General features: G+C 48.0%; 1 protein-coding gene across 3 annotated transcripts in view; it reads left to right on the plus strand.

Moving 5' to 3' along the window:
- rxrgb (retinoid X receptor, gamma b) overlaps positions 1 to 21,033 on the plus strand; it is a 57,283-nt gene extending 36,250 nt beyond the window's left edge. For 2 of the 3 annotated variants that reach the window (XM_055943822.1, XM_055943826.1), the window contains 6 exons: positions 3,124 to 3,309; positions 10,565 to 10,725; positions 11,500 to 11,629; positions 17,996 to 18,220; positions 19,353 to 19,458; positions 20,508 to 21,033. In XM_055943822.1, the coding sequence (XP_055799797.1) occupies positions 3,124 to 3,309; positions 10,565 to 10,725; positions 11,500 to 11,629; positions 17,996 to 18,220; positions 19,353 to 19,458; positions 20,508 to 20,655 (956 nt within the window). In that variant the 3' untranslated portion in view covers positions 20,656 to 21,033. The remainder of the gene's footprint in view (positions 1 to 3,123; positions 3,310 to 10,564; positions 10,726 to 11,499; positions 11,630 to 17,995; positions 18,221 to 19,352; positions 19,459 to 20,507) is intronic. The other variant, XM_055943825.1, reaches the window with a different exon arrangement.
- Positions 21,034 to 22,904: the final 1,871 nt, after the last annotated feature.

The raw sequence follows: 22,904 nt of genomic DNA on the forward strand, positions 1-22,904 counted from the left end.
CAATAGGACCCTTGCCCAGCCCCTGTAGCATCAATAGGACCCTAGCCCAGCCCCCTGTAGCAGCAATAGGACCCTAGCCCAGCCCCTGTAGCATCAATAGGACCCTTGCCCAGCCCCTGTTGCAGCAATAGGGCCCTAGCCCAGCCCCTGTAGCAGCAATAGGACCCTAGCCCAGCCCCCTGTAGCAGCAATAGGACCCTAGTCCAGCCCCCTATAGCATCAATAGGACCCTTGCCCAGCCCCTGTAGCAGCAATAGGACCCTAGCCCAGCCCCCTGTAGCATCAATAGGACCCTTGCCCAGCCCCTGTAGCAGCAATAGGACCCTTTCCCAGCCCCTGTAGCATCAATAGGACCCTAGCCCAGCCCCTGTAGCAGCAATAGGACCCTAGCCCAGCCCCTGTAGCATCAATAGGACCCTAGCCCAGCCCCTGTAGCAGCAATAGGACCCTAGCCCAGCCCCTGTAGCATCAATAGGACCCTAGCCCAGCCCCTGTAGCATCAATAGGACCCTAGCCCAGCCCCTATAGCATCAATAGGACCCTTGCCCAGCCCCCTGTAGCAGCAATAGGACCCTAGCCCAGCCCCCTGTAGCAGCAATAGGACCCTTGCCCAGCCCCTGTAGCATCAATAGGACCCTTGCCCAGCCTCTGTAGCATCAATAGGACCCTTGCCCAGCCCCTGTAGCATCAATAGGACCCTAGCCCAGCCCCTGTAGCATCAATAGGACCCTTGCCCAGCCCCTGTAGCATCAATAGGACCTTTGCCCAGCCCCTGTAGCATCAATAGGACCCTTGCCCAGACCCTGTAGCATCAATAGGACCTTTGCCCAGCCCCTGTAGCATCAATAGGACCCTTGCCCAGCCCCTGTAGCATCAATAGGACCCTTGCCCAGCCCCTGTAGCATCAATAGGACCCTTGCCCAGCCCCTGTAGCATCAATAGGACCCTTGCCCAGCCCCTGTAGCAGCAATAGGACCCTTGCCCAGCCCCTGTAGCATCAATAGGACCCTAGCCCAGCCCCTGTAGCATCAATAGGACCCTAGCCCAGCCCCTATAGCATCAATAGGACCCTAGCCCAGCCCCTGTAGCAGCAATAGGACCTTAGCCCAGCCCCTGTAGCATCAATAGGACCCTAGCCCAGCCCCTATAGCATCAATAGGACCCTAGCCCAGCCCCTGTAGCATCAATAGGACCCTAGCCCAGCCCCTATAGCATCAATAGGACCCTTGCCCAGCCCCCTGTAGCAGCAATAGGACCCTAGCCCAGCCCCCTGTAGCAGCAATAGGACCCTAGCCCAGCCCCTATAGCATCAATAGGACCCTTGCCCAGCCCCCTGTAGCAGCAATAGGACCCTAGCCCAGCCCCTATAGCATCAATAGGACCCTAGCCCAGCCCCCTGTAGCAGCAATAGGACCCTAGCCCAGCCCCCTATAGCATCAATAGGACCCTAGCCCAGCCCCCTATAGCATCAATAGGACCCTAGCCCAGCCCCCTATAGCATCAATAGGACCCTTGCCCAGCCCCCTGTAGCAGCAATAGGACCCTAGCCCAGCCCCTATAGCATCAATAGGACCCTTGCCCAGCCCCCTGTAGCAGCAATAGGACCCTAGCCCAGCCCCTATAGCATCAATAGGACCCTAGCCCAGCCCCTATAGCATCAATAGGACCCTTGCCCAGCCCCCTGTAGCAGCAATAGGACCCTAGCCCAGCCCCCTGTAGCATCAATAGGACCCTAGCCCAGCCCCTATAGCATCAATAGGACCCTTGCCCAGCCCCCTGTAGCAGCAATAGGACCCTAGCCCAGCCCCCTGTAGCAGCAATAGGACCCTTGCCCAGCCCCTGTAGCATCAATAGGACCCTTGCCCAGCCTCTGTAGCATCAATAGGACCCTTGCCCAGCCCCTGTAGCATCAATAGGACCCTAGCCCAGCCCCTGTAGCATCAATAGGACCCTTGCCCAGCCCCTGTAGCATCAATAGGACCTTTGCCCAGCCCCTGTAGCATCAATAGGACCCTTGCCCAGACCCTGTAGCATCAATAGGACCTTTGCCCAGCCCCTGTAGCATCAATAGGACCCTTGCCCAGCCCCTGTAGCATCAATAGGACCCTTGCCCAGCCCCTGTAGCATCAATAGGACCCTTGCCCAGCCCCTGTAGCATCAATAGGACCCTTGCCCAGCCCCTGTAGCAGCAATAGGACCCTTGCCCAGCCCCTGTAGCATCAATAGGACCCTAGCCCAGCCCCTCTAGCATCAATAGGACCCTAGCCCAGCCCCTATAGCATCAATAGGACCCTAGCCCAGCCCCTGTAGCAGCAATAGGACCTTAGCCCAGCCCCTGTAGCATCAATAGGACCCTAGCCCAGCCCCTGTAGCATCAATAGGACCCTAGCCCAGCCCCTGTAGCATCAATAGGACCCTTACCCAGCCCCTATAGCATCAATAGGACCCTTGCCCAGCCCCCTGTAGCAGCAATAGGACCCTAGCCCAGCCCCCTGTAGCAGCAATAGGACCCTAGCCCAGCCCCTATAGCATCAATAGGACCCTAGCCCAGCCCCCTATAGCATCAATAGGACCCTTGCCCAGCCCCCTGTAGCAGCAATAGGACCCTAGCCCAGCCCCTATAGCATCAATAGGACCCTTGCCCAGCCCCCTGTAGCAGCAATAGGACCCTAGCCCAGCCCCTATAGCATCAATAGGACCCTAGCCCAGCCCCCTATAGCATCAATAGGACCCTTGCCCAGCCCCTATAGCATCAATAGGACCCTTGCCCAGCCCCCTGTAGCATCAATAGGACCCTTGCCCAGCCCCCTATAACATCAATAGGACCCTTGCCCAGCCCCCTGTAGCAGCAATAGGACCCTTGCCCAGCCCCTGTAGCAGCAATAGGACCCTTGCCCAGCCCCCTGTATACAGGAGGCAGCAACTCCACTGTTGTTGTTGCTATTGCGGAGGTTTATTCCAATATATTTTAGATTTTGTGAATTACCTCATTGCTGATTTTTCTTCTCCCAGTCCTCATCCAATAACCATGGACTATGACTTTGATTAACAGTATTACGATTACATGGAGCAGTTTCTCAGGTAAAGCAGTGAAGTTGATGTTTTTGGATGTTGTTCACCCAGGGAAGCACTATGGCGTGTACAGTTGTGAAGGCTGCAAAGGCTTCTTCAAGAGAACCATCCGGAAAGACCTCACCTATACGTGTCGAGACAGCAAGGAGTGCCTGATAGACAAACGACAGCGCAACCGCTGTCAATACTGTCGCTACCAGAAGTGCCTAGCCATGGGCATGAAGAGAGAAGGTGTGTGTAAGTGGTGTAGAGAGGCGGAGAGAGAGGAGGAGGGAGGTTGTGTCTGCATGTAGAGAGGAGGAGGAGGTTGTGACTGCATGTAGAGAGGAGGAGGGAGGTTGTGTCTGCATGTAGAGAGGAGGAGGAGGGAGGTTGTGTCTGCATGTAGAGAGGAGGAGGAGGAAGGTTGTGTCTGCATGTAGAGAGGAGGAGGGAGATTGTGTCTGCATGTAGAGAGGAGGAGGAGGGAGGTTGTGTCTGCATGTAGAGAGGAGGAGGAGGGAGGTTGTGTCTGCATGTAGAGAGGAGGAGGAAGGTTGTGTCTGCATGTAGAGAGGAGGAGGAGGGAGGTTGTGTCTGCATGTAGAGAGGAGGAGGAGGGAGGTTGTGTCTGCATGTAGAGAGGAGGAGGAGGGAGGTTGTGTCTGCATGTAGAGCGGAGGAGGGAGGTTGTGTCTGCATGTAGAGAGGAGGAGGAGGGAGGTTGTGTCTGCATGTAGAGAGGAGGAGGAGGGAGGTTGTGTCTGCATGTAGAGAGGAGGAGGAGGGAGGTTGTGTCTGCATGTAGAGAGGAGGAGGAGGAAGGTTGTGTCTGCATGTAGAGAGGAGGAGGGAGGTTGTGTCTGCATGTAGAGAGGAGGAGGGAGGTTGTGTCTGCATGTAGAGAGGAGGAGGGAGGTTGTGTCTGCATGTAGAGAGGAGGAGGAGGGAGATTGTGTCTGCATGTAGAGAGGAGGAGGGAGGTTGTGTCTGCATGTAGAGAGGAGGAGGGAGGTTGTGTCTGCATGTAGAGAGGAGGAGGAGGTTGTGTCTGCATGTAGAGAGGAGGAGGGAGGTTGTGTCTGCATGTAGAGAGGAGGAGGGAGGTTGTGTCTGCATGTAGAGAGGAGGAGGTTGTGTCTGCATGTAGAGAGGAGGAGGAGGGAGGTTGTGTCTGCATGTAGAGAGGAGGAGGAGGGAGGTTGTGACTGCATGTAGAGAGGAGGAGGAGGGAGGTTGTGTCTGCATGTAGAGAGGAGGAGGTTGTGTCTGCATGTAGAGAGGGGGAGGTTGTGACTGCATGTAGAGAGGAGGTGGTTGTGTCTGCATGTAGAGAGGAGGAGGAGGGAGGTTGTGTCTGCATGTAGAGAGGAGGAGGTTGTGTCTGCATGTAGAGAGGAGGAGGAGGGAGGTTGTGTCTGCATGTAGAGAGGGGGAGGGAGGTTGTGTCTGCATGTAGAGAGGAGGAGGAGGGAGGTTGTGTCTGCATGTAGAGAGGGGGAGGGAGGTTGTGTCTGCATGTAGAGAGGAGGAGGTTGTGTCTGCATGTAGAGAGGAGGAGGAGGGAGGTTGTGTCTGCATGTAGAGAGGAGGAGGAGGGAGGTTGTGTCTGCATGTAGAGAGGAGGAGGGAGATTGTGTCTGCATGTAGAGAGGAGGAAGAGGGAGGTTGTGTCTGCATGTAGAGAGGAGGAGGGAGATTGTGTCTGCATGTAGAGAGGAGGAGGAGGGAGGTTGTGTCTGCATGTAGAGAGGAGGAGGAGGGAGGTTGTGTCTGCATGTAGAGAGGAGGAGGAGGAGGTTGTGACTGCATGTAGAGAGGAGGAGGGAGGTTGTGTCTGCATGTAGAGAGGAGGAGGAGGGAGGTTGTGTCTGCATGTAGAGAGGAGGAGGAGGAAGGTTGTGTCTGCATGTAGAGAGGAGGAGGGAGATTGTGTCTGCATGTAGAGAGGAGGAGGAGGGAGGTTGTGTCTGCATGTAGAGAGGAGGAGGAGGGAGGTTGTGTCTGCATGTAGAGAGGAGGAGGAAGGTTGTGTCTGCATGTAGAGAGGAGGAGGAGGGAGGTTGTGTCTGCATGTAGAGAGGAGGAGGAGGGAGGTTGTGTCTGCATGTAGAGAGGAGGAGGAGGGAGGTTGTGTCTGCATGTAGAGCGGAGGAGGGAGGTTGTGTCTGCATGTAGAGAGGAGGAGGAGGGAGGTTGTGTCTGCATGTAGAGAGGAGGAGGAGGGAGGTTGTGTCTGCATGTAGAGAGGAGGAGGAGGGAGGTTGTGTCTGCATGTAGAGAGGAGGAGGAGGAAGGTTGTGTCTGCATGTAGAGAGGAGGAGGGAGGTTGTGTCTGCATGTAGAGAGGAGGAGGGAGGTTGTGTCTGCATGTAGAGAGGAGGAGGGAGGTTGTGTCTGCATGTAGAGAGGAGGAGGAGGGAGATTGTGTCTGCATGTAGAGAGGAGGAGGGAGGTTGTGTCTGCATGTAGAGAGGAGGAGGGAGGTTGTGTCTGCATGTAGAGAGGAGGAGGAGGTTGTGTCTGCATGTAGAGAGGAGGAGGGAGGTTGTGTCTGCATGTAGAGAGGAGGAGGGAGGTTGTGTCTGCATGTAGAGAGGAGGAGGTTGTGTCTGCATGTAGAGAGGAGGAGGAGGGAGGTTGTGTCTGCATGTAGAGAGGAGGAGGAGGGAGGTTGTGACTGCATGTAGAGAGGAGGAGGAGGGAGGTTGTGTCTGCATGTAGAGAGGAGGAGGTTGTGTCTGCATGTAGAGAGGGGGAGGTTGTGACTGCATGTAGAGAGGAGGTGGTTGTGTCTGCATGTAGAGAGGAGGAGGAGGGAGGTTGTGTCTGCATGTAGAGAGGAGGAGGTTGTGTCTGCATGTAGAGAGGAGGAGGAGGGAGGTTGTGTCTGCATGTAGAGAGGGGGAGGGAGGTTGTGTCTGCATGTAGAGAGGAGGAGGAGGGAGGTTGTGTCTGCATGTAGAGAGGGGGAGGGAGGTTGTGTCTGCATGTAGAGAGGAGGAGGTTGTGTCTGCATGTAGAGAGGAGGAGGAGGGAGGTTGTGTCTGCATGTAGAGAGGAGGAGGAGGGAGGTTGTGTCTGCATGTAGAGAGGAGGAGGGAGATTGTGTCTGCATGTAGAGAGGAGGAAGAGGGAGGTTGTGTCTGCATGTAGAGAGGAGGAGGGAGATTGTGTCTGCATGTAGAGAGGAGGAGGAGGGAGGTTGTGTCTGCATGTAGAGAGGAGGAGGAGGGAGGTTGTGTCTGCATGTAGAGAGGAGGAGGAGGGAGGTTGTGTCTGCATGTAGAGAGGAGGAGGGAGGTTGTGTCTGCATGTAGAGAGGAGGAGGGAGGTTGTGTCTGCATGTAGAGAGGAGGAGGAGGGAGGTTGTGTCTGCATGTAGAGAGGAGGAGGAGGTTGTGTCTGCATGTAGAGAGGAGGAGGGAGGTTGTGTCTGCATGTAGAGAGGAGGAGGGAGGTTGTGTCTGAATGTAGAGAGGAGGAGGGAGGTTGTGTCTGAATGTAGAGAGGAGGAGGGAGGAGGTTGTGTCTGCATGTAGAGAGGAGGAGGAGGTTGTGTCTGCATGTAGAGAGGAGGAGGAGGTTGTGTCTGCATGTAGAGAGGAGGAGGAGGGAGGTTGTGTCTGCATGTAGAGAGGAGGAGGAGGTTGTGTCTGCATGTAGAGAGGAGGAGGGAGGTTGTGTCTGCATGTAGAGAGGAGGAGGGAGGCTGTGTCTGCATGTAGAGAGGGGGAGGGAGGTTGTGTCTGCATGTAGAGAGGAGGCGGAGGTTGTGTCTGCATGTAGAGAGGAGGAGGGAGGTTGTGTCTGCATGTAGAGAGGAGGCGGAGGTTGTGTCTGCATGTAGAGAGGAGGAGGAGGTTGTGTCTGCATGTAGAGAGGAGGAGCGAGGTTGTGACTCTATGTAGAGAGGAGGAGGAGGTTGTGTCTGCATGTAGAGAGGAGGAGGAGGGAGGTTGTGTCTGCATGTAGAGAGGAGGAGGAGGGAGGTTGTGTCTGCATGTAGAGAGGAGGAGGGAGGTTGTGTCTGCATGTAGAGAGGAGGAGGAAGGTTGTGTCTGCATGCAGAGAGGAGGAGGGAGGTTGTGTCTGCATGTAGAGAGGAGGAGGGAGGTTGTGTCTGCATGTAGAGAGGAGGAGGAGGGAGGTTGTGTCTGCATGTAGAGAGGAGGAGGAGGGAGGTTGTGTCTGCATGTAGAGAGGAAGAGGAGGGAGGTTGTGTCTGCATGTAGAGAGGAGGAGGGAGGTTGTGTCTGCATGTAGAGAGGGAAGGAAGGCTGTTCTGTGCTCTTGTGAGTGTGTTGGGGGTGGATCTGTAATGTATGGGTATTCATTGGTATGTGTGGTATGTCTACATTTGACATTTTAGTCATTTCGCAGAGGCTCTTATCCAGAGCGACTTACAGTCAGTACATTCATCTTCAGATAGCTAGGTGGGACAACCACATATCAGGCATAGAAAGAACATTTTCCCTCAGTAGAGTAGTAGAGCCAGAGGTAGAAAGCAGGGGGTCAAGTGCTGGTTCAGGTGGGGTGGGGGTGGGGGGGGTTGAGGTGAGGAAGAGGATTATTTAAGATACTGTTTGACGAGTTTCAGATATTTTCGGAAGAGGGGCATGGACTCTGCTGTCCTAACTTCAGGGGGAAGCTGGTTCCAACATTGGGGTGCCAGGACAGAGGAGAGTGTCAAGAGTCAGTGTGCAGCGGGTAGGAACGGAGTCAGGCGCAGGACACAGAACTGAGTAAAAACGTACTTTACTCTGGAAAATCACAAACAAATTCCATACAGGGAAAAATATTCCAGCTCGACACAACAGAGCGACTACTTAACAAAGAACAAACACGCACAAAACCATGTGGGATCCAGAGGGTTAAATAGGGAACAAATTATAACGTAATGGAAACCAGGTGTGTACAATCAAGACAAAACAAATGGAAAAAGAAACGTAGATCGGTGGCAGCTAGAAAGCCGGTGACGTCGACCGCCGAACGCCGCCCGAACAAGGAGAGGCACCAACTTCGACGGAAGTCGTGACAAAGAGCTTGGACTGGGCTGAGCGGGAGTTGCCCTCCCGTAGGGGTGGGAGGACCAAGAGACCTGAGGTGGAGTGCTCAGGTTGGGGTGTAGGGTTTGAGCAGAGCCTGAAGGTATGGAGGGGCAGTTCCTGTTGCTGTTCCGTAGGTAAGAACCATGGTCTTGTAGTGGATGTGAGCTCCGACTGGAAGCCAGTAGAGTGTGTGGAGGAGCTGGGTGACTTGAGAAGATTGAAAACCAGGCGGGCTGCAGCGTTCTGGATAAGTGCAGGGGTTTGATGTCACAAGTTGGGAGCCCAGCCAACAGCGAGTTGCAGTAGTCAAGACCTGCGCCGAGTAAATGTCAGTTGGCTTTTCATAGCCGAGCATTCAGAGGTCGAGACAGCAGGTGCGGTAGAGAGAGAGAGACAAAACCAGCAGGTCCAGGAGAATTACACCAGATATAACAGACTGATCCTAGCCCCCTGCAACATGCTCTTCTCTGTGACGGTGCCACAGTGTGCCCCGACCCACCCCTGTCTCAGCCTCCAGTATCTATGCTGCAATAGTCTATGTTGTGGGAGGCTAGGGTCAGTCTGTTATATCTGGTGTAATTCTCCTGTCTTATCGACGATACCCCGGACAGGGCCAACCGGGCAGGATATAACCCCACCCAATTTGCCAGAGCACAGCCCCCACACCACTAGAGGGATATCAACAGACCACCAACTTACCATCCTGAGACAAGCCTGAGTATAGCCCACAAAGATCTATACCACTAGAGGGATATCAACAGACCTTACCATCCTGAGACAAGCCTGAGTATAGCCCACAAAGATCTATACCACTAGAGGGATATCAACAGACCTTACCATCCTGAGACAAGACTGAGTATAACCCACGAAGATCTCCTCCACCGCAAGCGAGCTCGAGGGGGAGAAAACACGGATGAGAACAGAGGAAACAGGGTCAGCTTTGGCGGTGCGGAGAGCCTCCGTGACACAGAGAAGAGCAGTCTTGACACAGAGAAGAGCATCTGTGACACAGAGAAGAGCAGTCTTGACACAGAGAAGAGCAGTCTTGACACAGAGAAGAGCAGTCTTGACACAGAGAAGAGCAGTCTCGGTTGAGTGACCCATCTTGTAGCCTGGCTGGTTCGGGTCTGGAAGATCGTTCTGAGAGAGATAGCGAGAGAGTTGATCAGAAACAGAACGCTCAAGTGTTTTGGAAAGAAAGAAGGGATACAGGTCTGTAGTTTTTGACGTCAGATGAGTCTAGTGCTAGTTTCTTGAGGAGGGGAGCGACTCGGGCCATTTTGAAGTCAGAGGGGACACAGCCAGTGGTCAGGGATGAGTTGATGAGGATGGAACACAGCCAGTGGTCAGGGATGAGTTGATGAGGATGGAACACAGCCAGTGGTCAGGGATGAGTTGATGAGGATGGAACACAGCCAGTGGTCAGGGATGAGTTGATGAGGATGGAACACAGCCAGTGGTCAGGGATGAGTTGATGAGGATGGAACACAGCCAGTGGTCAGGGATGAGTTGATGAGGATGGAACACAGCCAGTGGTCAGGGATGAGTTGATGAGGATGGAACACAGCCAGTGGTCAGGGATGAGTTGATGAGGATGGAACACAGCCAGTGGTCAGGGATGAGTTGATGAGGATGGAACACAGCCAGTGGTCAGGGATGAGTTGATGAGGATGGAACACAGCCAGCGGTCAGGGATGAGTTGATGAGGATGGAACACAGCCAGCGGTCAGGGATGAGTTGATGAGGATGGAACACAGCCAGTGGTCAGGGATGAGTTGATGAGGATGGAACACAGCCAGTGGTCAGGGATGAGTTGATGAGGATGGAACACAGCCAGCGGTCAGGGATGAGTTGATGAGGATGGAACACAGCCAGCGGTCAGGGATGAGTTGATGAGGATGGAACGCAGCCAGCGGTCAGGGATGAGTTGATGAGGATGGAACACAGCCAGCGGTCAGGGATGAGTTGATGAGGATGGAACACAGCCAGTGGTCAGGGATGAGTTGACGAAGGAAGTGAGGAATGGGAGAAGGTCTCCAGAGATGGTCTGGAGAAGGGAGGAGGGGATGGGGGTCGAGTGGGCAGGTTGTCGGGAGGTCAGACCTCACTAAATCTCAGGATTTCATCTGGAGAGAGATGTGAATGTGTAGGGTAGTTCTGTGTGAGTGGGACCATGTGGACCATGGGGACCATGGGGACCATGTGGACCATGTGGACCATGTGGACCATGGGGACTCAACAGGATGTGTTGTGCTCTTGTGTGGTAAATGTGTCCAATATATTTCTTTGTTCTGTGTCCATTTGGAATGGTTGTGGAATGTCTGATAGATTGGCATAAATCTTTCATTGTTGTGGATTGTCTGGTGTGTTTGTTGCACCACGAGTGTCACGCTTGTGGATGTGTGTGATCTGTTAAGTTTATATACAGAAACCTCTAACATTGGCCCTCTGACTCCATGCAGCGGTGCAGGAGGAGAGGCAGCGGGGGAGGGAGCGGGGGGAGAACGAGGTGGAGTCCACCAGTAGTTTTAATGAGGAGATGCCCGTCGATAAGATTCTGGACGCAGAGCTTGCCGTGGAACCCAAGACAGAGACATCAGCAGACGAAGGCCCTGGCAACTCGGTAAGGATGACATAAAGAGGTGTTTCTTAAAGGTCCAATGCAGCTGTTTTTATCTCATTATCAAATCCTTTCTGGGTAACAATTAAGTACCTTACTGTGACTGCTGCAAATAGCTTTTTCTCAAGCAAGAATGTTGCTAAGACTGTCTGGGAGTGTTCTGAGTGATGAGAGGGAAAACTGAAAACTAGCTGTTATTGGCAGAGAGGTTTGGAACTCTCTTTCTTATTGGTCTATTAACTAATTTACCGCCCACAAATGCTGCCCACAAACGCTGATGCTCCAGATACTCAACTAGTCTAAAGGCCAGTTTTATTGCTTCTTTAATCAGGACAACAGTTTTCAGCTGTGCTAACATAATTGCAAAAGGGTTTTCTAATGATCAATTAGCCTTTTAAAATTATAAACTTGGAATAGCTAACATAACGTGCCATTGGAACACAGGAGTGATGGTTGTTGATAATGGGCCTCTGTACACCTACGTAGATATTCCATTAAAAATCAGCCGTTTCCAGCTACAATAGTCATTTACAACATAAAAAATGTCTACACTGTTTTTCTGATCAATTTGATGTTATTTTAACGGACTGTAAATGAGAGAGCATCTCCCTCCTGTAAATGAGAGAGCATCTCCCTCCTGTAAATGAGAGAGCATCTCCCTCCTGTAAATGAGAGAGCACCACCCTCCTGTAAATGAGATCCATTTAATGTTAATACATAAGGTATATGATTTAGATAGGTTGTATCTTACATTCTCTGTCTGTATCTTCTGTCCAGACAAATGACCCAGTCACCAACATCTGCCAGGCAGCAGACAAACAGCTGTTCACCCTGGTGGAGTGGGCTAAGAGGATCCCTCACTTCTCAGAGCTGCCCTTAGACGACCAGGTTATTCTACTACGAGCAGGTACAGAACACCTACTTATCATCATTTGTTTTTATATTTCTGTTAGTTGGAATTAGCATTGTGCGGCGGCAGGTATCCTAGTGGTTAGAGCGTTGGACCAGTAACCGAAAGGTTGCTAGATCGAATCCCCGAGCTGACAAGTTAAAAAATGATGTTGTTCTGCTCCTGAACAAGGCAGGTAACCCAATGTTCCTAGACCAACATTGTAAATACGAATTTGTTCTAAACTGACTTGCCTAGTTGAATAAAGGTGTAAAAACAAATCCTCATGAAGCTGGTTGAGAGAATGCCAAGGGTTTGCATAGATGTCATCAAGGCAATAGGGTGGCTACTTTGAAGAATCTCAAATATATTTTGATTTAATTAACACTTTTTTGGTTACTACATGATTCCATATGTGTTATTTCATAGTTTTGATGTCTTCACTATTATTCTACAATGTAGAAAATAGTAAAAAGTAAAGAAATGAGTAGGTGTGTCCAAACTTTTGACTGGTACTGTAGGTAGGGGTAAAGTGACTAGGCAACAGGATAGATAATCAACAGTAGCAGCAGCAGCGTATGTGATGAGTCAAGAGTTAGTGCAAAAAGGGTCAATGCAGATAGTCCAGGGAGCTAATTGGTTAACTACACTGAACAAAAATATAAATGCAACATGTAAAGTGTTGGTCCCATGTTTCATGAGCTGAAATAAAAAGATCCCAGAAATGTTCCATATGCACAGACAGCTTATTTCTCTTAATGTTTGCGCAATTTTGTTTACATCCCTGTTAGTGAGACATTTCTCCTTTGCCAAGATAATCCATCCACCTGACAGGTGTGGCATATCAAGAAGCTGATTAAACAGTATGATCATTACACAGGTGCACCTTGTGCTGGGAACAATAAAAGGTCACGTTAAAATGTGCAGTTTTTTCATATAACACAATGCCACAGATGTCTCATATTTTGAGGGAGAGTGCAATTGGCATGCTGACTGCAGGAATGTCCACTGGAGATGTTGCCAGAGAACTGAATGTTTCTCTACCACAAGCCACCTCAAATGTTGTTTAAGAGAATTTTGCAGTATGTCCAACCAGCCTCACGACCACAGACCACTTGTAACCACGCCAGCCAAGGACCTCCTCATCTGGCTTCTTCACCTTCGGGATCATCTGAAACCAGCCACCCGGGCAGCTGATGAAACTGTGGGTTTGCACAACCAAAGAATTTCTGCACAAACTGTCAGATACCATCTCAGGGAAGCTCATCTGCGTGCTCGTCGTCCTCACCAGGGTCTTGACCTGACTGCAGTTGGCCGTCGTAATCGACTTCAGTGGGCAAATGCTCAACTTCGATGGCCACTGGCACACTATAGAAGTGTGCTCTTCACGGATGCATTTTCAACAGTTTCAACTGTACCAGGCAGATGGCAGACAACGTGTATGGCGTCGTGTGGGCGAGCAGTTTGCTAATGTCAACGTTGTGAACAGAGTACCCCATGGTGGCGGTGGGGGTGGGGGTATGGGCAGGCATAAGCTACGGACAACGAACACAATTGCATTTCATGAATGGGATGGATAAGAGCGTCTGCTAAATGACTTAAATGTAAATGTAAATGTAATTTGAATGCACAGAGATACGGTGACAGGATCCTGAGGCCCATTGTCGTGCCATTCATCCGCCGCCATCACCTCATGTTTTAGCATGATAATGCACTGCCCCATGTCGCAAGGATCTGTACACAATTCCTGGAAGCTGAAAATGTCCCAGTTCTTTCATGGTCTGCATACTCACCAGACATGTCACCCATTGAGCATGTTTGGGATGCTCTGGATCGACAACATGTTCCAGTTGCCACCAATATCCAGCAACTTCACACAGCCATTGAAGAGGAGTGGGACAACATTCCACAGGCCACAGTCAACAACCTGACCAACTCTGTGGGAGATGTCACGCTGCATGGAGGCAAATGGTTGTCACACCAGATACTGACTGGTTTTCTGATCCACACCCCTACCTTTTTTTCCCCGGCGACCAACATATGTATATCGGTATTCCCAGCCATGTGAAATCCATAGACTAGGGGCCTAATTTATTTAAATTGACTGATTTCCTGATATGAACTGTAACTCTGTAAAATGTTTGAAGTTGTTGCATGTTGCGTTTATATTTCTGTTCAGTGTATTTAGCAGTGTTATGGCCTGGGGGGGTAGAAGCTGTTCACGGTCCTATTGGTTCCAGACTTGGTGCATCGGTACTGCTTGCCATGCGGTAGCAGAGAGAACACTCTATGACTTGGGCGGCTGGAGTCTTTGGCAATCTTTAGGTCCTTCCTCTTACACCGCCTAGTATAAAGGTCCTGGATGGCAGGAAGCTCAGCCCCAGTGATGTACTGGGCTGTAGGCACTACCCTCTGTAGCGCCTTGCGGTCAGATGCCAAGCAGTTGCCATAGCAAGCGGTGAAGCAGCCAATCAAGATGCTCACAATGGTGCAGCTGTAGAACTTCTTGAGGATCTGAGGGCCCAATGCTGAGCTGTAGTCGATGAGCAGCATTCTCAGGTGTTCCTCTTGTTCAGGTGGGAGAGGGCAGTGTGCAGTGCAATATAGATTGCGTCATCTGGGGATCTGTTGGGGCGGTATGCGAATTGGAGTGGGTCCAGAGTGTCTGGGATGATGTTGTTGATGTGGGCCATGAACAGCTTTTCAAAGCATTTCATGGCTACAGATGTGAGTGCTACTGGGCAATACTCATTTGTGACTCACCACCTGGATTCGGTCTTATGTAGCAAAATTTGAATTTCTGTTTTTTACATTGGATACATGTTGAGACTCAGAGCTACAAAATGGTATATCATACACTGCATTTGAGGAAACAATGGGAAAGTAATTATGCTTTGAAAGTTGATCAACTTGTAAACTAATTTTTTATAAAACCGTCTTTCAATGTTTTGGTACTACTATTGGAGAGCCCTTCTTTGTCTACACCCATTCAGCATTGTTCACACCCTCTTAAGCCTTAGCCCCACCCATCTCTTTAAGGGTTGATCCGAGCGTTCTGTACTAACTTGCCAGCTACGTCCAGACATCTAAGAGAGAGAACAGCTCACTGAACATTACTCGCCCTAGCAGAGCTGTTATGTTATCCAAAGAGTTGGTTACTGCAACTGTGCTGTCAGATTGTCAGTTCGTAAATTCAGAGCGTTTTGCCTTCAGAGCGCACACTGAGCGCTCTGGCCAATAAGTAGAGTTGATCCAAAAGCTCTGACCTCACAACGACAGTCAAGCACCCAAGCTAACTGGCTAACATTGGCTAGCTACTTCCAGATTGATAATGAGAGAACACCCCACTCTAACCATTTTACTCACCCTAGCAGAGCTGGTTAGGCTGTTTTCGTGGTATCTAGAGCGTTGGTGACTTTAACTGTTGCTGCTGGCAACAACTGAATTACACTTTACTGACACCGGACATATTCAACAGGTGTTATGCAACATATGCAACAGGTGTTGAATTCAAAAATTCTGCGGTCTGGCACACTGAGTCTTTTGTTAAGAAATGTAGCTAGGTAGCTAGCTAGGTAAACAATGAATCCCAAATCATGACGTATTGTTAGTTTTCGAGGCAGCCAGCTAATGTTAGCTAGCTAACAGTACACTTTAACTCGAAATTAAAATAATTTATGTCAAAATTAGAAACACGTAATATCTGAAAATGTAGCTAGCTAGACTATCTTACCCGTGGTCTGAAATCGGAGTAGATAGCCAGAGCGAATTTACAAGCTAGTACGTCTATCAACAGTTGCAGTGACATTCTATTGAAATGGATACTTGCATAGTGGAGTCTTTTGTTAAGACATGTAGCTACCTAGCTAAACAATGGACCATAATCACAACTCATGACGTTACTACCCTGCATGAATCTACAGGTAGCTAGCCAACCAGGTTCAATGGCTATAACTAGTCAAGCAAATGTGTCTGAGGTACGAAGAATAAGATCATACACCATAATGTTAGCTAGCAACCCAGCCAGCTAACGCTAGCTAGATAACAGGAGCGCGTCAAAATTGACACGTAACACAAAACAATTTCACACAAAGACGTGATGGGGAACAGAGGAATAAATACATGTAGTGTGATTGGGGAATGAAAACCAGGTGTGCAGGGAACAAGACAAAACAAATGGATAAATGAAAAATGGAGCGGCGATGGCTAGAAAGCCGGTGACGTCGACCGCCGAACGCCGCCCGAACAAGGAGAGGAGCCGACTTCGGCGGAAGTCGTGACACATAGCAATATTTCCTTTTCTATAGTGTATATTGATGACGTAGTCCATTATAACTTTTAGTTAGATTTTAGAGTAAAGTTTGAGCTTTGGTTAACACCATTATATTACTGTTTCTTTTTTATTGCGTTTTATTCCATCAAACAGAGGACTCTTGCTTTGTGTAACTACCACATGTATTAACAGAGAACAAGAGAACAAGTTTAGTTTCAAAACAGAAAACAACTGCTTAATTGAGCTCCCAAGTGGCGCAGCGGTCTAAGGCACTGCATGTTAGTGCTAGAGGCGTCACTACAGACCCTGGTTCGATTCAAGGCTGTATCACAACCGGCTGTGATTGGGAGTCCCATAGGGCGGCGCACAATTGGCCCAGCATCATCCGGGTTAGGGTTTGGCCAGGGTAGGCCGTCATTGTAAATAAGAATTTGTTCTTAACTGGCTTGCCTAGTTAAATAAATGTTAAATAAAATTAAAATTAAAAAATATAACACCAGCTGTTGTTAACAAAGCGACACACCCCTCATCTTACCCGAGCCTGCCGAACGGCCTTGACGATGAAATGGAAAAGCCAGCAAGATGAACTGTATATTATCCATGTCCTTGTTCCGCCACGACTCCATGAAACATAGAATATTACAGTTCTTCAGGTCCCGTTGATAGGATAGTCTCGAACAGAGCTCCTCCAGTTTGTTCTCCGGTGACCGTATGTTCGCTAACAGAATGGAGGGTAGAGGCGGTTTATTTGCTCGCCAACATCGTCAGGATTCTGGCTCGTCTGCCTCTTTTGCGTTCTCATCTCCAGAAGCTTGTTTCGGTCATAGGAAACAATGGCAGAGATATTATGTTAAAAAAAAAAAAAATTAAGATCAGCGTAAAAAACACACAAAATATCAGAATTGGTCAGGAGTCCGTAAAACGCCTGATTTCCACTGCAGCACCTCCTTTTTCTCTCATATTGATGTTGCGTCCTATAACGAAATTCAACCTGACCTAGTCATTGCATAAACCAGTCCCCCATCAGAGCCATATCTGCAATGAACAAATTGGCAACAATGACTCTTTCAAAAACACCCCAACGCTGACCTCTGCTGGTGGGATATTTCAAACACTAACCCTAAATGCAGGAGAGGAAATATCACACCGCATCACTAATGAGCTGAAGACGTTTTAATAGCCAGATAGGAAACCGAAAGAGAGAGAGAGAGAGAAAGAGAGAGAGAGAGAAAGATACATGAAGAAAATAGGAGATATTTGAAGATAGAGTGGGAGGGATAGAAAAAGAGAGCGAGAGAGAGAAAGATACATGAAGAGAATAGGAGATATTTGAAGATAGAGTGGGAGGGATAGAAAAAGAGAGCGAGAGAGTGAAAGATACATGAAGAGAATAGGAGATATTTGAAGATTGAGTGGGAGGGATAGAAAAAGAGACAGAGAGAGTGAAAGATACATGAAGAGAATAGGAGATATTTGAAGATAGAGTGGGAGGGATAGAAAAAGAGACAGAGAGAGTGAAAGATACATGAAGAGAATAGGAAATATTTGAAGATAGAGTGGGAGGGATAGAAAAAGAGAGAGAGAGAGTGAAAGATACATGAAGAGAATAGGAGATATTTGAAGATAGAGTGGGAGGGATAGAAAAAGAGAGCGAGAGAGAGAAAGATACATGAAGAAAATAGGAGATATTTGAAGATAGAGTGGGAGGGATAGAAAAAGAGAGCGAGAGAGTGAAAGATACATGAAGAGAATAGGAAATATTTGAAGATAGAGAAGTGGGAGGGATAGAAAAAGAGAGAGATGAGATACATGAAGAGAATAGGAGATATTTGAAGATTGAGTGGGAGGGATAGAAAAAGAGAGCGAGAGAGTGAAAGATACATGAAGAGAATAGGAAATATTTGAAGATAGAGAAGTGGGAGGGATAGAAAAAGAGAGAGATGAGATACATGAAGAGAATAGGAGATATTTGAAGATTGAGTGGGAGGGATAGAAAAAGAGAGAGATGAGACAGAGAAATTAAGAGCGAACAGTAGATAAACCGTAGCATTCATGCAGTGACGTTGGTTGCCAAGTAAAAATCCCTGTGTGTTTATCTGTTTTATGTTCAGGCTGGAACGAGCTCCTCATCGCGTCCTTCTCACACCGCTCTGTCACGGTAAAAGACGGAATCCTATTGGCCACGGGTCTCCACGTCCAGAGAAGTAGTGCTCACAGTGCCGGAGTGGGCTCCATCTTTGACAGAGTCCTGACAGAGTTGGTGTCTAAGATGAAAGACATGCAGATGGACAAGACAGAGCTGGGCTGCCTACGAGCCATCGTCCTCTTCAACCCAGGTCAGTGGGTCATACCTGCTTGCAGGGGCGTCAAGCACCCCAAAAACTCTGAGGGGGCACAAAGTACATGAGGGTGGCTAAGTTGGAGAATTTAGATTTTTTTCACACACCTGATACAGCTTTTTCCTGCAATCTAGAGCCATCATTATGTCCATATCTAAGCAGACCTCTTGAGCTGTCTGTATCCTCCTGACTGATGGTTATTTTTCCTTAAGAAACTAAATGTGCGTCTTATTCAGTACATTTAGTTATTGCTTGCTTTTCTACCAACCTTGCCAGCAGGCATGTCAGCTAAGATAGTTAGACAAGCTGGCTACTCTAACTTGATTGATAGATCTGAAAATATATTTTTGGTATCTAGTTATGAGGTTGGGAGATTGGGAACTTATCTGAGCTAGCTTAAGCCGACGTCATAACATTTATAAGTGGCTAGTAGTATTACAGAGAAAAAAACAAAATCAAAGATATATTTGTTTTAATGTGAGGGGGCACATGCCCCCTATGGGCATTACACCTCCTGTCTACTTAGTTACACCAACAGTTATGATAGTGGTTTGTTAAATGACTTTTCTGTGTTCTCTGTGTGGCGTATGAGGTAAGGAATGAGGTTGTTGATGTATTATTGGATGTGACCTTGTGGTCTGGGCTGGATGGTCTTTATGTTAACGGACATGACCCATGACAAGGTAACCACAATATATTACTATGAGTCATTGTAATGTTGGTGTCGGTGTGATGGCTCACTGGGCAGCGTGCCTGTATCTTAATGTTCCGGTGTGAGTGACTAGGACTAGTATCCAGTTTGACTGAAGTGGAGAAGGAGAGGGTTTGTCTAACAGGAGAAGGTAGGGGCAGACTGGGATCAGAAATCAGCCCAGGCAGTTCTAACACACCAGTCCATTGTTTTTCTAAAGGTCCCCCACACCGGCCATTTTTGTTCACTAGAGGCCTTCATTATTAGCCAAATAATGATAATTCTATGCAAAAATCTAGATTTAGACAGGCTCTCACCGGCCTAAAGATGGACCAGACCATCTGGCATTTGCCTGAACTGACCTATGGCCAGTCCGTTTCTGAGAGAAGGTGAATTTATAAAGGCATCAGACTGACTGTAAATGCTCTGCTGTTCCAGATGCAAAAGGCCTGTCAAATCCACCAGAGGTGGAAGGGCTGAGAGAGAAGGTCTACGCCTCGCTGGAGTCCTACACCAAAGCCAAGTACCCAGACCAGCCCGGCAGGTACAGTATTCACAGCTCATACAGACAGGGTTGGGGTCAAATCGAATTGAGGTCAGTCAATTCAAGAAGTAAACTGACATTCCAATTCAATAATTGACTTCTCAATAAGATTCTCAATAAGCTTCTCAATAAGCTGTAAAAGGAGAAGCTATTTATGTCAAACTTTTTCATATTCAATCACTTCCTAAATTGACTGACTTCAATTAGAATTGACCCCAACCTTGCTACAGACCGGACACATCCCAATACAATCTGATTGTAATTGACCCCAACCTTGCTACAGACGGGACACATCCCAATACAATCTGATTGTAATTGACCCCAACCTTGCTACAGACCGAACACATCCCAATACAATCTGATTGTAATTGACCCCAACCTTGCTACAGACCTGACACATCCCAATACAATCTGATTGTAATTGACCCCAACCTTGCTACAGACGGGACACATCCCAATACAATCTGATTGTAATTGACCCCAACCTTGCTACAGACCGAACACATCCCAATACAATCTGATTGTAATTGACCCCAACCTTGCTACAGACCGAACACATCCCAATACAATCTGATTGTAATTGACCCCAACCTTGCTACAGACCGAACACATCCCAATACAATCTGATTGTAATTGACCCCAACCTTGCTACAGACCGGACACATCCCAATACAATCTGATTGTAATTGACCCCAACCTTGCTACAGACCGGACACATCCCAATACAATCTGATTGTAATTGACCACAACACTGCGACAGAGCGAACACATACCAATACAGTCTGATCACTGCCCTTGTCTCATTGGAATTGACCACTTATTTTAAAGAAATGGTTTTCCTTTAATATTGTGGACACCTATCGGGCACTCTTACTTATTTGTGGTCATGAGGAAAAAGTTACAGGAAAGTGAGCCATTCCTTGAAAAGAGGACAATGAGCAAAGAAAGAATACTATGACATAATAATGATATTATGACATAATAATGATATTATGACATGGTCATAGCCAGGTTTAATCTTTGTTTCTTGTGACTCTCCCTCCTCCTAGGTTTGCTAAACTGCTGCTGCGTCTCCCCGCCCTGCGCTCCATAGGCCTCAAGTGTTTGGAGCACCTGTTCTTCTTCAAGCTGATAGGAGACACGCCCATAGACACCTTTCTCATGGAGATGCTCGAAGCGCCACACCAAATCACATGACACGAGTCCCACTTCCCTCTGTATATACTCCCACAATGTAATTGATATGAAGATGAAACTTGATTCAAGTTGTAAAACAGACGTATTTTGTACAAAGAACAAATTATTATTAATGTCAACAATTTGTGTTTTTTGGGGGGGTACGAGGAACGTCCGGTTTAAGGGAGTGGAGTGTAAAACAAAATACACTGTTAAAACACAATTCTAATACAATTTTGTAAATAGATAATTTCAGGTATCCATTTTAAAAGCAACCCAAAGCAATATTGAAAATAATATTTTATTAAAAGATGAATTGTATAAAACTGAAAACCGTCCCTAAGTTTCTAAAAAATGAATTTTAGAATTCTTCCAGAATAAAATAATATACAATTTGGATTTTTGGAATAATTTTGTTTGTGATGTTTCTCATGCCTTTTCACAATGATTAAACAGACTAGCTGGTGCTATACATCACACATTCATATAGAGTCAGGTCCAAAATTATTGGCACCCTTTATAAATACTGAGCTATATTGTATGCGCCAAAAAATATATAACAATTATATTATTTTATACTAATACATTCCTCAGCTAAATAGATTTTGTTTAACAAGTAACACACAAAAAATCTCTAAAAGACAGGGGTCAAAATGATTGGTACCCTTGGTTTTTAAAACTCCAGCACCCTCCCCTTATGAGGATAATGACACTGAGCCTTTTTCTAAAATGTTTAATGAGACTGGAGAACACATTGGGATCTTAGACCATTCCTCCATACAGAATCTTTCCAGATCTTTGATATCCTTCGGTCTGCCCTTATGGACTGGCCCTCTTCAATTCAAACCACAGGTTTTTAATAGGGTTCAAGTCCTCGCTTAGTGTCGTTATCCTTGCAAGGGGAGGATGCTGGAATATTTAAATCTCTTTGAGAGATTTATTTAACAAAATCTATTTCTCTGAGCAATTCTATTAGTGTAAAAGTATATATATTTAGCATATAATAATATAGCTTAGTATTTATTTTATTCCGAATTTTTTTTTGCTCATCTTTATCAAGGGTACAAATTATTTTGGAACTGAATGTGGTTTTACATCAATCAATGTAGGTTTACCCAGGTACGGCCATCTGAGGTACACTACTGCGTCTGTTTCCTTCAAAGAGCCACTAGAGGTCGTCAGTAGATCTACTGTATGTAGACCTACCGGTAGTTCTCAGCGCTAGTGGGGCATTTAAGCCCTGAACAGCGCCTGACAGGCAGCCCTGTCTTCCAGGATGCATTCAACCCCCAAGACCAGAACCTATCTCATGCAAGGAACAACAAGCTGTCGAGCCACATTCAAACCGAGCCAGAAAGCTGAAGCCTAGATGGAAACAGGTAATATGACTAGCTTCTTTCAAAATTAAGGCAACTTTATAATGATATATCACTGATATTATATCAAGACTGATTTGTTGTAGATTAGAGATCTTTTTGTGTGCGTTAGCTAGCTTGCTAGCCAAGGCTGCAAACAAGCTCACTTGGCTAGCTAGTCTTGTGAGCTACCTAGCTAGTTAGCTAGGCAGTCTTGTTAGCTACTGTAGCTAGCTAGTTATCTACGCTAGTTGTTATCTTGCAAAACTGATATGCTTATAATTATAAGGGACACTTCATGTTTTGTGGATAATATTTACATTTACAGAGCTCTCCATGTTTTCTAGGTGGTAAACATTCTGCCAGAGGGGGAGGGGCCTGAGGTGGAGCAGAGGGGTGAGAGGTAAACGTTCTGCCTGGGGGGAGGAGTCCAGAATAAGAACAGAGGGGCAAGTGACTCCTTCAGACTAGAGCTGTGGACCCCTTTTGCTCCCCAATTTTGTGGTATCCAATTGGTAGTTACAGTCTTGTCCCGTTGCTGCAACTTCCGTATGGACTCGGGAGAGGCAAAGGTCAAGAGCTGTGAGTCCACCGAAACACAACCCAGCCAAGCCGCACTGCTTCTTGACACAACGGCCACTTAATCCTGAAGCCAGCCACACCAATGTGTCGGAGGAAACACCGTACACCTGGTGACCGTGTCAACGTACATTGCGCCCGGCCTGCCACAGGAGTCGCTAGTGCGCGATAGGTCAAGGACATCCCTGCCGGCCAAACCCTCCCCTACCCTAACAACGCTGGACCAAACCCTCCCCTAAACCCGGACCACGCTGGGCCAATTGTGCACCTCCCGACGGGTCTCCCGGTCGCAGCCAGCTGCGACAGAGCCTGGACTCACACCAGGATCTCTAGTGG

The sequence above is a fragment of the Salvelinus fontinalis genome, chromosome 14 (genome assembly GCF_029448725.1).
Source record: "Salvelinus fontinalis isolate EN_2023a chromosome 14, ASM2944872v1, whole genome shotgun sequence".
Classification (NCBI taxonomy): domain Eukaryota; kingdom Metazoa; phylum Chordata; class Actinopteri; order Salmoniformes; family Salmonidae; genus Salvelinus; species Salvelinus fontinalis.